Source organism: Microtus ochrogaster, unplaced genomic scaffold (genome assembly GCF_000317375.1).
Source record: "Microtus ochrogaster isolate Prairie Vole_2 unplaced genomic scaffold, MicOch1.0 UNK6, whole genome shotgun sequence".
NCBI lineage: Eukaryota > Metazoa > Chordata > Mammalia > Rodentia > Cricetidae > Microtus > Microtus ochrogaster.
The window spans coordinates 13,353,519-13,368,791 of NW_004949104.1; the positions used below are offsets into that span (position 1 = coordinate 13,353,519).

General features: G+C 49.0%; 2 protein-coding genes across 2 annotated transcripts; both read right to left on the reverse strand.

The window, feature by feature from the left end:
* Positions 1–300: 300 nt before the first annotated feature.
* Ddx56 (DEAD-box helicase 56) lies at positions 301–8,611 on the reverse strand. Its single transcript, XM_005366196.2, has 15 exons — positions 8,450–8,611; positions 8,085–8,226; positions 7,843–8,004; positions 7,230–7,390; positions 6,934–7,104; positions 6,732–6,822; positions 6,046–6,290; positions 5,027–5,146; positions 4,570–4,683; positions 4,363–4,457; positions 3,454–3,527; positions 3,274–3,363; positions 2,453–2,558; positions 931–1,004; positions 301–653 (listed from the first exon to the last, which is right to left on the reverse strand). Exons 2-15 carry the CDS (start codon positions 8,142–8,144, stop codon positions 576–578), a joined length of 1,641 nt encoding a protein of 546 aa, XP_005366253.1. The 5' UTR covers positions 8,145–8,226; positions 8,450–8,611; the 3' UTR covers positions 301–575.
* A 3,165-nt stretch (positions 8,612–11,776) lies between these two features.
* Tmed4 (transmembrane p24 trafficking protein 4) lies at positions 11,777–15,005 on the reverse strand. The gene is made up of 5 exons (XM_005366198.1): positions 14,799–15,005; positions 14,521–14,621; positions 14,231–14,356; positions 13,873–14,019; positions 11,777–12,428 (listed from the first exon to the last, which is right to left on the reverse strand). The coding sequence occupies exons 1-5, from the start codon at positions 14,956–14,958 to the stop codon at positions 12,279–12,281; spliced, it is 684 nt and encodes a 227-aa protein (XP_005366255.1). The 5' UTR covers positions 14,959–15,005; the 3' UTR covers positions 11,777–12,278.
* Positions 15,006–15,273: the final 268 nt, after the last annotated feature.

Below are 15,273 nucleotides of genomic sequence, written 5' to 3' on the forward strand. Positions count from 1 at the left end.
CAGATTACCCAGGCACATGAATTCACCCAGCAAGGGAGGCCAGCTGCTCAGTGACCTTTCCCTCTGAATGAGAACATGTATGTGCTGGTGAGAGCCAGGGGCTTGTGGTCAGGAAGGCCCTGACCTGGGAACACAAGTCCACCCATCAGCCGATCTGGATCAATAGAATCACAGAACTTGATACAGGGCTCTGGGTCAGCCGAGCACAACCAACACTGGACCAGCAGAATCGGAACAGGCTTCTCATGGCTTACACAGCTGACCTCTGCTTGCCAAACAAGGCACTGCATCCAGCAGAACCACTTTATAAAAGTTTATTAACTCTGGAGATTTGGGAAAGCAGTGTCTTCCCAGATGCCAGAGGCTTACAGCCCGGGTGGGGCACCTGGAATCTTTACTCTGTTAAGCAGGATAGTAGTCCAGTAGTACCAAGAAGATGGAGTGCCCAAGTCCGCCACTTCGAAGTTCAGTCTGTCCGGACAGTGAGCATCAGAGTGTGCCCACAAAAAGTGGGAAGCCTACTCACTCCATCCAGGTCAGGATGCCCAATTCAGTGTCCTCAGGCCCAAGCCACCTCAAGAGGGCTTCGCTGTGGGTTTAGGTTTCTTCCCCCTGTGCTTGAAGTCACGCAGTGGGTTCCGAGTCTTCACCTTCTATAGGGCAGAGTCACAAGTTAGTTGTGGGCAGTCAGATGATCCCAACAGAGTGAGCAATGCTGGCAAGATCCCCGTGCCACATGCCAGACACTGCCAGCTGCTGCACACAATGTGAGAGGTCAGCTAAGGGCATTCAGGCCGCTGTGGGAAGACTACAAGCCCACACCCCTGTTCCTGGGAGTCCTGTCCCTCCCTCAGACAAGGCAGCTGCTGAAGATGAAGGGCAAGGTAGGAAGGAGCCCTGCTGTTGTCCCAAGACTCCCAGGAGACATACCTTAGTCTTCTTAGAGGAGGGCAGCTTTCTCCGTTTCTTCCGAGGTTGTACAAGGCCACGAAGAGCAGCAGGAACTGGAAGAGATGCTGGGTCTCAGGCATAGCCTCACCCGTTTCTAAACTCCAGCTACAGAGACCCATGAGACCTGGCCTCCAGCATTGTCCCATCCCCTTTTCAGTGCTACCCTAAAGTGCAGCACAGTCTCAATCTTGACCCAAGAAACACTTCCAGCCAGGCAGGGGTGGCACACACTAGCATCAGGAGGCAGAGGCAGATGGATCTCTGACTTGAGGCCAGCCTGGTCTACAGAGTGAGTTCAAGAACAGCCAGGGATACACAGGGAACCTTAGAAAGCAGAGAAGGAAAAGGGAGGGGAAGGGAGGAAAGGGTCTCTAATACTCAATTATTTGTTATATTTACACAGACAAAAGATTAAGTTAGCCCCTGGACTCCCACTGTCTAAACCATGACTGTAATGTTTTAATTCACTACAAAGAACATGTACCAAGAAAAGAAAAGCTGTGGCTGGGCGGTGTGATGCAAGCATTTAAACCCAGCACTCAGGAAGCAGAAGCAGATGGATCTCAGTGAATTCGAGCCCAGCCTGTCTACAAAGCGAGTTCCAGGACAGATACAACTGTTACACAGAGAAACCCTGCCCACCTCCCCCCAAACCAAAACAACAACAAAAACAAAGAAAGAAACAAACAAACAAACAAAGAAGAAAAAAGCCAAAGGGACCCACCCAGCATGTGGATCAAGGCAGAGGTCTTCAGTCACCGTCCTGAGAAACCTGTCTCTCAGCTCTTCCCCTAGTATTAGCATGCTCCCAGCTCTCCTGGGCCCTTTCATATCACATCTTTTCTGCCCCAGGTGTCCCTCCTATACCTTCCTGTCACTTCTACGTCAGCGTATCAGCAAACTACCTCCATTCCAGGCAAGCAAGATCAGGAATGGTGGAGGGCCTAACTCACTGTCCAGCTACCCCACTCTTCTCCTTTATGGTCACTGTAAGCACAGAAGGCATGAATACTCATCACCAAAAATACTCCACGTTAGACACCCAAGCAGTAAAGCTATCACCCAGAGCCTTGCTGAGACGAGAAGGGTGAATGGCTACTCTCCTTCCCTGTGTGATGTGTTTCCCTTGCTGCCTGCCAATTGAGCATTCTCTAGCCCAGGACCCACCCTCACACCTGCTAGGCCTCTTCAGAACACAGAACGCCACTCACTGGCTCATTCTTTCCATCACCCAAACCCTGGGAATGGGCCACCAACTCTACCCAACCAGTTTTCTCATCTCCACAAGAGACAGGACAGCTACCATGGGCTGGGTTGAACAAATCTACATGAGCTAGTACACAGTGGCACAGCTGTTTATGTTCACACAGGCTGCCTGCCTGGGTCTCTAGGTCCTTTTACACGCATGAAGCTTTCCCAACACCAAGCACAGGGGCCGGTGGAGATGGCCAAGAAAAGCCAGGCCATTTCCTCCAGCCTCCTGATCCTCAGCAACACTCACCCAAGTAGTCAGGGACATTGCCCAGATGAGGCTTTACCACCGCAGGATGCAGGGGCAGATCATGGCGTAGCAGCTGGAGGTCCCTGGGATTGTCTTCAAAGTATGTCTGACAGGCAGAGAGAGCCCACGGTTTAAGAGGCGCAAGAAGCAACATCCATGAAGTTTGCCTATCACTTTGTTCTTAGCCCTCCTCAACAGCCACAGCCTAGCACAAACCACAACAGGCATCCATACCTGACCTCTTCTGGCCAAGTAAGGCACTGCATGCTGCAGCAATGCCAGATACCACACCACCTTGTAGAAATCTGCCAGCTCTGGAATGTAGTTCCTTCACACAAACCAGAGATTGGCAACTCAGGACAGCTAGATGCTAGTTCTTCTAAGTTCCAATCATGGGTACAAACAAGGACATCCTTCTCTACGATACAAACAACAACACTCTGAATCACTAGCTTAGTGTCATCTCACAGATGAGATTCTTCAACACACCTAAAGCCTCTTCACTTTTTCCAGTGTCGGTGTAACATCCAGGAATGGCCCGTACATCCTAAGGTACATGGTGTGGAACCTATGGGGCTTCCATCTTTCCCTCCCTAATAGTGTGTGCACACTCACATGCACACACACCCTATGTATGCTCACTTGTGTCTAATACCAAGTGCCTACCATGAAGTGTGTCCACCATCCTCCCAGCAGACCAGCTGTCTTCAGCTGATTTCCTGTCTCCCTGCCAAAGGCCAGCGCACTGTCCAGCTCTCCGTTTCTCACTACCCAGAGCTTAGCCAGCCTTCAAAAAGGACAGCTCCCAAGCTTGCCCTCACCTTGAGCTTCTCTGAGTGTAGAAGTTCCTCCTTGATCTCCTTCAGTCTTGCCTCTCGAATGGCCTGTTTGGTCACTGAGCGCATGGCATCCTGTGGGCAGACCAGGAGTCAGGCAGCTCAGCGATGGGGCCACAGCCCATTCCTCAACCAGCCCCCTGTCCACCCCAGTGTTGAGCTCACCCTGCAGCGATAGCGAAAGCTTTCAATCTCCTCCATCTGGAACTGGTAGGGAAGCAGGATGGGAGCCTCGCCCTCTGGGGAGAAGGCAGCAGTGAGGAGGGCAGGGCCATGTCAGGCCTTCCCTGGCAGCCTGCTGCTCCTCTTCTCCCAATGAGGCCATACCTGAGACAACTCAGCATCACTATACTTGAAGCCTTCAATTAGCTATGTAGCCTAGGCTGACCTAGAACTCCGAATTTTCCTGCCACCACATCTGCCTCAAACTCCCAAGTGCTGGGATTATAGTATGTGATACCACACTTGGCATTGTTGCAAAGTGCCCTCTTCTCCCATGTGGGACCCTTAAAAAATGGTTTATTTCCTATGTGTGTGTTTTCCCTGCATCCACATACATGTACCACATAAATGTCTGGTGCCTGCAGATGCCAAAAGAAGGTGCTGGAGTTACAGACAGCTATGAACTACCAAGTGGGTGCCAGAAACTGAACCTGGGTCCTCTAAAAGAACAAGTACTCTTAACCACTGATCCATTCTTTGATTTAAAAACAGCAACAACACACCAGGTAGTGATGGCACACGCCTTTAACCCCAGCACTTGGGAGGCAGAGGCAGGTTAATCTCTATGAGTTCGAGGCCAGCCTGGTCTACAAGAGCTAGTTCCAGGACAGGCACCAAAAACTATAGAAAAACCCTGTCTTGAAAAACAAAACAAAACCAACAACAAAAATGGCAGCAGCAACAACAACAAGGTCTTGCTATATACCCTAGGCTAGCCCCAAATTGCCAATCATCCAGTGCTCTCCCCATGTTCTCTGATGAACACCATATTAGGCACTGTGGTAGGTTTCAAGGTGTGATGGGAGAAGTCTGGCTCTTAGAGGCACACAGTCACAGAGCAAGGGCTCTTACCTCCACTGAGAAGCGCCTCAATCTTTCCCAAGCAAGACCGTTCTGTGGGCAGCACAAAGGTCAGAACTATGCCTGGGTTGTTGGCTCGAGCTGTCCTACAGTGGGAAGGGATCAAATATACATCACTAGCCTGTCCAGGAGCTGGCCTGTCCAGATCACTCCAACTCCTTCAGCATGGCCTGGCTCACCACACTGCTATTGTCCTACCTGCCAGCTCGATGAACATAGGCTTCTGGAGTGGGAGGGAGATCAAAGTTGAGTACCGCAGATACGTGGTGGAAGTCTATGCCCCGGGCCACACCTGACTCTGGATCAGAGGTGCTGAGGAAATAACCCAATGTCAGCCAGATCCTAACCTAACCTCAGCAAAGGGAAGCTCAAGTTCAGTCTCTAAACTATCTTGCAAACAAAGCTGAAAGACCAAACAACTGGACATTAGAATTATTCTAGGGCTTGCCCTGACCTCAGTTCTGGGTAATAGCAGAACACTGACCCACAAACCACCCCTGTGACCCTGAACTCTTTGAGCAAGGGTCCGCGGGACTGCCTGGTATAACCATCAAGAACATCTGGCCACCTGCTCTGTGCACTTTGCCTTCAGTCTTACAAATGCAGAAAAGAAGTCCTCTTGGGGGGATGCTGAAAAAGAGAACTGTGGACTTACTTGTCTCCTTTGGCTCCTCGGCCTCGCCGCTTGCCTTTGACTGGTGGTCCCAGGATTTCAGCATCTGTTGCTATGACACAATCATAGAAGCCCTGGTTGAACTGTGAGATGATGTGGCACCTGCAAGCCAAGAGGAAAGGCCAGGCTGCATCACAAGAGGCTCCCCCAATACTAGCATCACCCTAACCACCACCCTTTCCGACTCTGCCCTTTCTACTCTCTTTTGTCATCTTCACAATGGGCTGGAGAGATGGCTCAGTGGTTAAATGCACTGGCTGCTCTTCCAGGAGACCTATGTTTTATTCCCAGTACCAATATGGTGGCTAATAAGCTGTCTGTATCTCCAACTTCAAGAGATCCATCTTCCTCTTCTGGCCTCCATAGGTACGAGGCATGCATGTAGGACACAAAAATCTATGCAAGCAAAATACCCAATGCACATAAAAATAAATAAATAAATAAAATTTTCCCTTTAAATGGAGCACCAGTAAGTATTTCAGAGTTGTGAGAAATACTTGTCAGGCCTGTTGAGAGTCTGAATCCCAGCAAGTGCTTAAAAAGCAGGAACAAAAGCCGTGGTATACATGTCTTTAGGAGGCAGAGGGGAGGGAAGGAGAGAGAGAGAGAGAGAGAGAGAGAGAGAGAGAGAAAAGAAGGAAGGAAGAACAAACAGAGGGGGGGGGGGGGGGGGCGGAGAAGGAAGGAAGAACAAATGGCCAGGTATACAGCTCAGTGGCCGAGTGCTTGTCTGGCATCAACAAGGTTCTGGGTTGAATCCCTAGCACTTCAAAGAGGAAAGAGAGGAGAAAGGAAAGAAGACCAAGCTGTTTGAGCTGGCCCACAGTTTTAATTCCAACACTTGGAAAACTGAGGCAGGAGAACTCCTCTAAATTCAAGGCCAGCCTGGTCTACAATTCTAGCATAGAGCCCTATCTATTAAAAAAAAGAAAGAACAAACTGCACTCTCCCTTCCATGTTTCCTTCAGTCTATCTTCACCAGGACGCAGACCCCAGCAAACCTGGAGCGCAGCGGGAGCTCTCCATTGAGCACGCACGATGGAATGCTGAACTGTTCCAAAAAGAGCCGCAGCCGGTAACCCCTCTCCAGAGTGTTGACAAAGAGCAAGGCTTTGCCCCGAATCAGTGAGAGCTTGAGCAGGGCATACAGCAGCAAGAATTTGTCTTCTTCCGTCTCACAGACCACCTGAAACTGCTGCAGCTGCTCTGGCCCTGGCAGCTGGGACTCCTGTAACTTGAGGGTAACCTAGGAAGAGGACACACCTGTGATCAGAAGAGAACGTGAAGAGGAGCTATGGCCACTGCCTCAGCAACCAAAGCACCCACATCAGCACAGAGCAGACAGTGAGCCATCACCCCACCCTCCCCCACACCCTACCCCCAGGGTTGAACCTAAGAACTCAAAGCACCCTAACTGTTGTGACATATAGAAATGCACATTATTTGCACAGCACCCGCAGGTATAACAAAGAGAAACACTGATTAACAGACAATACGCAGCACAGTAGGTGTGCATAATGGTCCTCCAGACTGAAATATATACAAGAGAACTCTGGCCCCACCCCAAACACCAAAAGTTTCCTCTGAGAGGGAGCCTCGAGTGTCCCCGGTTCCGGCTCCAAATGCTCCCTCAGCAAGCTAACTTACCGAGTTATATAGTACCAGCTCCCTCAGCAAGCTAACTTACCGGGTTATGTAGTACCAGCTCCTTCAGAGCTCGTACGTCATCATTGAAAGTGGCCGACATGAGAAAGGCCTGGTAAATCCGAGGCAAGTGACTGAGGAAGAAAAACAGGACCTGCTGAGGCTCCATTCCACCCATCCCACTTCAGTCCCAAGGTTAGACTCACAGAGGTTCCCACTAGGAGCCACTTCCGTTACCTCCTTACCAGAGAAGACTCTTGAGTTCGTCCTCAAAGCCAAAGGAAAAGAGAAGGTCAGCTTCGTCTATCACCAGCAGCTCCAGGGAGTCACGGAGCTTCAAGCTGTCTTGCTGTAAGTGGTTTAATATTCGGGATGGGGTCCCCACCACCACATCTGGCTTCTCCATCAACACAGCTCTGCAGGTGGCGAGTTATGGATAGCAAGAATTTAGCAGCCAGAACCTCACCCTGGCAGACCTGCCTCCTCCGGCTGCTCAACAAACCAGAGTCACACGCATTAGCACCCTGTAGCTTCTACCCACCTCTGAGAAGCGGAGTCTTCAGCAGCTGAGACATTAGCCACTCGCACATCCCGAGCACAGTAGGCAGCCAGCTGCTGAATCATTGACTGGGCCTGCCGCGCCAGTTCCTTCGTAGGAACGAGGACAAGGCCTCTCACAGCTTGTTCCATTACAGGACCTGTCTGTAAAAGCCTGAGTTAAAAACTGTTAAAAATATCGGGTCCACCTAATGCTTTTCTCCGCCTCCCCCAAACCGTGGGGACTGAGCAATACAATCACCTAGCTTTGTCCTGATAAACTCTTAATTCTGCCCACCTCGGAATACTGAATGGGAGAGCTTTCCCGAGCACTGAAATTTAAAAATACCTTGCTGCATGTCTGAAATGAATTAACACTGACTCGGTATGGAGCTGATGTGCCTTCTCTAGATAAACAATGGTTTACTCGAGAGTACAACAAGGCTGGTGGTAGTGGTAGCAAGACCTGGGTTGAAAGCCAGGGAACCTGAACTCCAGCTCAGAGTTTATACCACAAATGGACCCGCCAAACAGGAGAAACCTTTGCATAGATGGGCACCTCCTTCCCTGGCCTTTTGGAGGTTTCCTCGTGCCCACTGTCCCCTCTCGCTACCCACCGCCTTCTTGTGGAGAAGCAACTGCAGCATCGGAATAGCATAAGCTGCCGTCTTCCCGGAGCCTGTGCGAGCGCGGGCCAGGAGGTCCTTCCCCTCCAGAGCCAGAGGTATGGCCTTTTCCTGGATCAGTGTAGGTCGCGACCAGCCCAAGTCAGCGACAGCCTAAGAAGGAAGAGGACAGGGTTCAGTCGGCGCGGAGTGCGACGACACCCCAGGTCCTAGCTTCACAACCATCCCCATACCTGCAGGAGCCGGGGATCCAGCCCCATGTGTTCAAAACCTAGCGCTTCTTGGTCCTCCATGGCGTGCCTCCGTACTGACAGTGCGCACGCGTAAGGGCGGGACAAACCAACAACGAATCAGTTCCGGAGGAGACGTCACTTCCTGGAAGTTTTCCGTGGGGGCGTTAGGCGTTGCGGCACGCAAATGCTGCTGTGCAGTGCACAGGCGCAGAGGCGTGCCTTCAGGGTCGCTGCAGCCCAGCCCCCACCCACTCAAGCGCCAACCTTCGCTGACCCTCGGAGTATTGCGGGCAGGACTTTGACTGCTAAGTTATGGTTAGGATCCGACCGCGCTTTGGCTGAGAAGAGGCAGCAAGGCCGCCCACCTGAGCATGTGCGTGCGCCTGGAGGTGTTACGGCTGTGTGGGTAACCAGTTTGAAATCACCTATCAAGATAACTGTTAAACAGTGGTGGCGAAGGCCTTTAATCCCGCATTTGGGAAGCAGAGGCAGGCGATCTCCATGAGTTCAAGGGCAGTCTTGTCTACAGAGAGTTCCAGGATAGCCAGGACTACACAGAAAAACCTGTCTCAAAAAAAAAATTCAAAAACAAACAACAACAACAAAAAAAACCCTAGCTACTACGAATAGTCTCATGGATCCTGCCACACGCCTTGCTATCTTTCACAGAAGTGCCAGATTAACCTGACCCCTTCCTGGGACCCGACTTTTCCAGAAAACGAAAAGCTGCAGTCAGACGGTGTTACTACATACCAACTAGGCCCATTCCCTCTTCCAGAACCCCGTCTGCCGGGGATGTCCTTGGGACCTTTTTATTCTGTTCTTTTTGAAACAAGGTCCACTATTGAGCTGTGGCTGGCCTGGAACTTGGGAAGTAGACCAGACTGGTCTTAAAGCTGCACCACCACGTCCGACTTCATTGGAACCTCTTAAACAGTTCCTAAAGTCAAAAATACAATAAACTGTGTCTCCAAGTCTAGTTAGGTGACGTCAGCCGACCTTGGGCTCATTTTTTCTGAGCACCTCCCCTCCCCAAAGCCTTTCCTTCAGCTTGCCCTCAGGTCACCTAGTCTGGTCTCCCAAACCTAACAGTTTGATGTTTTAAGCCATTTGGTAATTACTGTTAGGGCAGTAATAGAAAAAGAGATTGTTGGGCATTTACCGACAGGGAGGGTCTTATTATAGTGAGCATCTATTAAGATAGGGGAAGCACTCCTGGTGACAGACAGATTAACTAGAAGCCTAACTGCAAAAGGCGAGTCTCTGGCACCTGTCATTACAGTGGGCTCATTCTGATAACCTACATCAGTGGTTTTCAACCTTCTTAATGCTGGACTCTTTAATACAGTTCCTCATGTTGTGGTGACCCCCAACCATGAAATTATTTTCATTGCTATGTTATAACTGTAATTCTGCTACTGTTACAAATTATAACAGAAAAGCCAGGCAGTGGTGGCGCACGCCTTTAATCCCAGCACTCGGGAGACTGAGGCAGGTGGATCTCTGTGAGTTCGAGGCCAGCCTGATCTACAAGAGCTAGTTCCAGGACAGGCTCCAAAGCTACAGAGAAACCCTGTCTTCAAACAAACAAACAAATTATAATGGAAATATCTTTTTTAAAGAAAATATTTATTTATTATGTTTACAATATTCTGTGTGTATGCCTGCATGCCAGAAGAGGGCACCAGACCCCATTATAGGTGGTTTTGAGCCACCATGTGGTCACTGGGAACTGAACTCAGAACCTTTGGAAGAACAGGCAATGCTCTTAACCTCTGAGCCATCTCTCCAGCCCTGGAGATATCTTGAAAAAGGTTGAGAACCACTGATCTAGACTAGCTCCTTACTTCAAAGTCATCTGGTTAGTAATCTGTCATGCCCAGTGGCATTCATAACTTTCAGAGGCACTGGGGCAGTCAAGTTCCTGTCTACTGTACTCCTCATACACAAGCCTGCATCTGCTAAGTCTCCAAAGCGGAGCTGAAAGGGATTAGCAAGAGAAACCCTGGTGTTTATTGCGTGTTTATTGTTGGATAAGCCCACCAAAGCCTGGCCTTTTCTAGCCTCTTTCTCTATCAGGTCTAGACTTCTTGAGAAAACAACACAGCAGAAACGCATCTCTTCTTAAGACCTTGCACTATATCTAAGTCATTCAAAGGCATCTTAGTTCTGGACATGTTGGCACACTTATGATCCCAACACCTGAAAGGCAGGTCCAACAGGATCTTAAAGACGAACACAAGTGCTACCTCAAGGCTATCTCAAAAACAAACCAAGACCTTCTCTTACTGGTCCTGGTGGCATATGCCTTTACTTCCAGCACTCTGGTGACAGAGGCAGGTGGATTTCTGTGAGTTCAAGGCCACCCTGGTGGCTATGTATAGATACTGTCTGAAAAAACTAAACAACTCTCTCAACACCTAATTTATTCTAATCCACACTCCCCTCCCAAGACAGGGTTTCTCTGTGTAGCCTGACTTTCCTGGACCTCACTCTGTAGATCAGGCTGGCCTCCAATTCAGAGATCTGCCTGCCTCTGCCTCCTGAGTGCTGGGATTAAAGGTATGCACCACCGCCTGGCTTCCCATCCTGATCCTAAACTGAAGACTGTAAACTTTTTCAAGTATCAGAGGAATTATTCTGGTGGTTATATGGCCATCCAGAATTAGAAATAGGAGGGTTATGTAGGACTTCTTTTTTTTTTGTCCTTCCTCTTTGCAAACTAAAAAAATTGCATATACTCTAAGTGTAAAACAGGTTCGTATATAGTAGAGTACACAGAAATAAGGGGAGAATTTAGCTCTATAAGTCAGAAAAAGAAAATTTAATAAATATTCCAAATAAATATATAATAAAACTGTGAAATAAAATATCAAGAATGGGCAACTACTGGTATGAGGCTTATACAGAAGGGGGTGAGGGATATGTCTTAAGAGCTGTTTATGATTCAGGGGCTTTGTTTTGCTAGTTCCTTGATAACATCTTATTTATTAGGGTGACCTTACAGAATGGTTAAGCAATCCACTCATCCACTCCCAGGCCAAGTCTTAGCAAGAGCGCCCATTGAAGTCTAACCCCACATTTTTTACAAAGGCAAGACGTCTACACTAGTAACCTCCCCATCTTTTTTTTTGGGGGGGGGAAGGAGCTTACCTCTGTCCACAACCTATTATTGTCTATCAAACATAGCTACTATGTTTATTTCATTGGAAAAAAAATCTGCATACAGAACCAAAATCTGGTTCCCTTGAAGGAAATATTTGTCAGGTGTGGTGGCACATGCCTCTTTAGTCACAGCAGTTGGTAGGTAGACACAGGTGGATCTGAGGCTAGTCTACATAGGGAGCTCCAGGCCAGCCACAGCAGCAGAGACTGTCTCAAAAACAAAACAAAAAGAACCTACAAACCATTGCTACTGCTTAGTGAAAACTGAGGGGAGAATGCACTGCTCCAAGTTACTCTGTCCCTCTCTTCAACTCTGGGACTGACAGATCGGACTCACAAGTGTTCAAGAGAACTCTTCTTGGCCTTGTAACATGGACTTGAAAGTAACTACAGTATCTGCTTTCTGGCCCCAGACTGCTGAATTCTGAGCACGTCATGGCAGTTACTAAAAGTGTGGGAATTAAGTAGAATGCATAAGGTCTGGATTGGTGCTTTTGGCTATTACAGGCAGTGATGATTCAACCAGGAAGGAAAATACATATAATTTATCCAAAAATAGTTCTAAAATATAGAAAACATCTCAATCCTTCAGGGCCAAGAACTGCCCCTTATTCACATTCACAAAGCCATTGAGAGAACTCAGGACTGACCCAGGAACACCGAGGCAGGGCCTCCTCCATGGGACATGCCGGTTGTCTACTGCAGAAATAGACAACCAGAAAACAGAAGAGCATTTGGTCATCTCTTCAAAAACAGGAGAATCACCAGGGGCAAAAGAAATGATTTGATCTTGGGTTAATTCCAACTTCTCCCAAACCCTAAGGCGGATTTTGAAAGCGTGAACCAATGTCTGCTTCTTGGAGAACCAGGGTCAAAAGGTAGCTGATCTCAGCAGCTTATTGCCATGACACCAATGTGAGACACATTGATTTTTCACTTTTCCTCCTCCTCAAAAGCCAGGTGGGTGGGGCTAGGTGGGGAAATGATCAACTAATTGGGGTAAAGGGGAAGGGTTATACGGCAAGAGCCCTACACCAGCTTCTTGGCCTCAAAGAAGCTCTTGAGGTGCCGCATCTGCCAGATTCCAGTGAGGATGAGGATGACAGTCTGGGCGATGGACCACCACAGGACCCTCTGATTGGTGCTCTCACTAGTCAGGCGGAAGCGTTCTTCACGGTACTGCACGGGACAGTGAGCAAAGGATTAGAATGGGTAGGAAAACACAATCTGCCATTACAAGGGCCCTCTATTTGTGTGATGCACAACTCCCAGACCAAATGCCATCTGTAATTCCGTCAGGTGACTAGTCTCCCCGAGACTGCCCCTAGGAAGGAAAGTGATGTCCTTCTACAACCATCTCTGCTAGGACTAACATAATGCTTCTATAATAAGAGCCCATGGAATACAAGCAATAGGTACTACTAAATTGTGTGTTGTCCTCTCTAGAATGGCTCATACAATTTAGAAATAACTACCCAAAGCAAGATGAGGTCTCTACATACAACAGGCTATTATTCCACCTTAAAAGGAAAGCTCTACAGTTGGACAGAGGCTGGAGAGATGGCTCGGTGGTTAAGAGCATGTATTGCTCTTCCAGAGGACTTGAGTTCGATTCCTAACACCTATGTCAGGTGACTCACAACCACCTGTAACTCCAAGAATCTAATGCCTCTGGCCTCCTTAAACACCTGCATTTACACATAAACCATACACATATACACATAATTGATAAGAAAACAAATCTTTAAGTGGGGGTATGGTGGACTTCAGAGCCCTTATCTAGCCTAAATGAAGTTTAACTTCTAGCACTGCAAAAATAAACAAATGTGACAAACAGAGCGTTGTGACACACTACAGGACAGATGAACCCTGGACACATTGTGATATATGAACTAAGACAGTCATAAAAGGATTCCATTTAGTTGAATTACAGTGGTCAAGACTATAAGCAAAAAAGTAGAACAGCAACATGGGAAGGTAAGTGGGGAATCAGTGTTTAACAGTAATCAGGACCACAGACCAAAAAATCAAAACTGCACTGAGGAAAGTGGAGCGTTTGACGGGTTCAGATTCTCTGGGAAGGTGAAGTTAGGAGGCAGTGATGGTTGCAACACAACATGAATCTGTTTAATGCTAAAGTATTATATACTTAGAAACAGTTAAAATGCTAAGTTTTATACGTATTCCATAACAAAACAAAACAAAAAAGGGGCCACAGGCACACTACCCTGAACCCTTGAGATCTGATCTGAGAAGCTAAGCAGGGCCAGGCCAGGTTAGTACTTGGATGGAAAATACCAGGTGGTGTAGGATTTAAGTGTGTGTGTGTGTGTGTGTGTGTGTGTGTAAACATATATATGTATAATGGACTGAAGGTGTGGTTCAGTGGTAGAGATATTGACTAACACTCAGGAGAGGCCATGGATCCAACCTTCGGCACTGCAGACATGCACATGAAGTGCCAAAAAGAAAAAGCAAACTTCACCTACGCGGACTGATAGCTCCCAATTCATTCTCTGAAAAACTAATCTTGCAGGTAGGAAAGGCCCTAAACAGAAACGTTGCACTGTGGGTTTTAAAGGTCAGTCTCAACCTCCAAGTGCAAAGAGACACACGCCCTTACCCTCTGATAATCCTGCTCTTTCTGGATCTGTTCCACCTGGTCAAGCAGCTGGCGAGCACGAAGCTGGAGCTCTGTTAACTTATCCTTAGCAGCAATCTCAGGGTAGTTGTTGGCATGCTCCCCAACCTGGATATCCAGGTGTACACGCTACGAGGAAACAGGAATGAATGAGTGGGTGCCGCCTACTGTCTGTTACTGTTATGGAGTCCGTTCTCGTCTCTGGCTGAGGCAGAAGGGCAAGCCTGGTCTCCCCAGTTCTGACCGTGCGCACCTGCTTCCCCCAAAAGGCAAGATTAAAAGAAAAAGAATGAAAGATGGCAATAGATCAAAGGAAAAACTCTCAGTATGAGCTTCTTACCAGTTTGCCTCCAGCGAAGAGAGCCATCCTGGTGGAGTTGGAGTGCAGACAAATCTGATGGTCACCGGGTGTGTGCGACGTGAACGTGAAGCGGCCCTCGGAACCATATTGCCGGGACAGTACCACCTGCAATATGCATCAGGCCCCAACTTTACAACGACCTCTCAAAATGCAAGATCTGATACCTAGAGATCTTTTCTCAGGACCGAGGCTACCGGTACTTTACATCCCATAATGACATTAATGGACTTCTGACACCCGCTAGAGCTTTCCGGGGAAGGCGTGTTTACCTTGCCGTCCGGGTCCTTCACTTCTACATGCATGCCCAGGCCAGGGGTCGAGGGAAGGAAGACCTCCTTCTGCTTGTCCCACATCTGGGTTCGATAGTTGCCTGCGGGGCAGACACACAGTCACGACCGGGGGCCCCCAACAGGCGGCCCCAGGGCGCTGGGCAGGGGACCTGGCGCCCTCAAGGCACCGTCAGGATGGGGGCGAGCTGACAGGGGAGGAGGGGCCCTTCCGAGGGCCAGGCGAAAACAAAGGGCCTCTCCACCCTCAGCCCCCTGACCGATGACCATGGTCTCGTCGGGTATTTCCTCGATGAAGCAACGCTTCTCAGTCTCGCCGATGTGGAAATAGAGCCCATGGGCACCAGCAGCACACACAGTGAGCACCAGCAGCGCAAACCACACCATCGCCTGCAGCCGCTTGACCCCGACACCTGCCATCGTGCCTCAACTCCGCGCATGCGCACGCTCGCGCACTGGTCAGCGTTTGCGCATCAGCAGGAAAGTGGAAGTGCGCCTGCGCGGTGTTGCGGGTCCTGCGCTCCCTTACCCAGCTCTGTCCATCCCAAACCCCGTTGGAAACCTCAGTTTTGCACTTCTCTGCGCCTGCGCTGCTGTTAGCGTAGACTAGCCACACGGAGGGAAAATGCCTGCGCGGTGATTCTGCCCAACGCAACTGTCTCTAGTTGTTAGCCTTAAGAGCTTTTGCCTATGCACCGCTCTGTGCCAGCGCACTGTGTAAGGTGCTAGGCCACC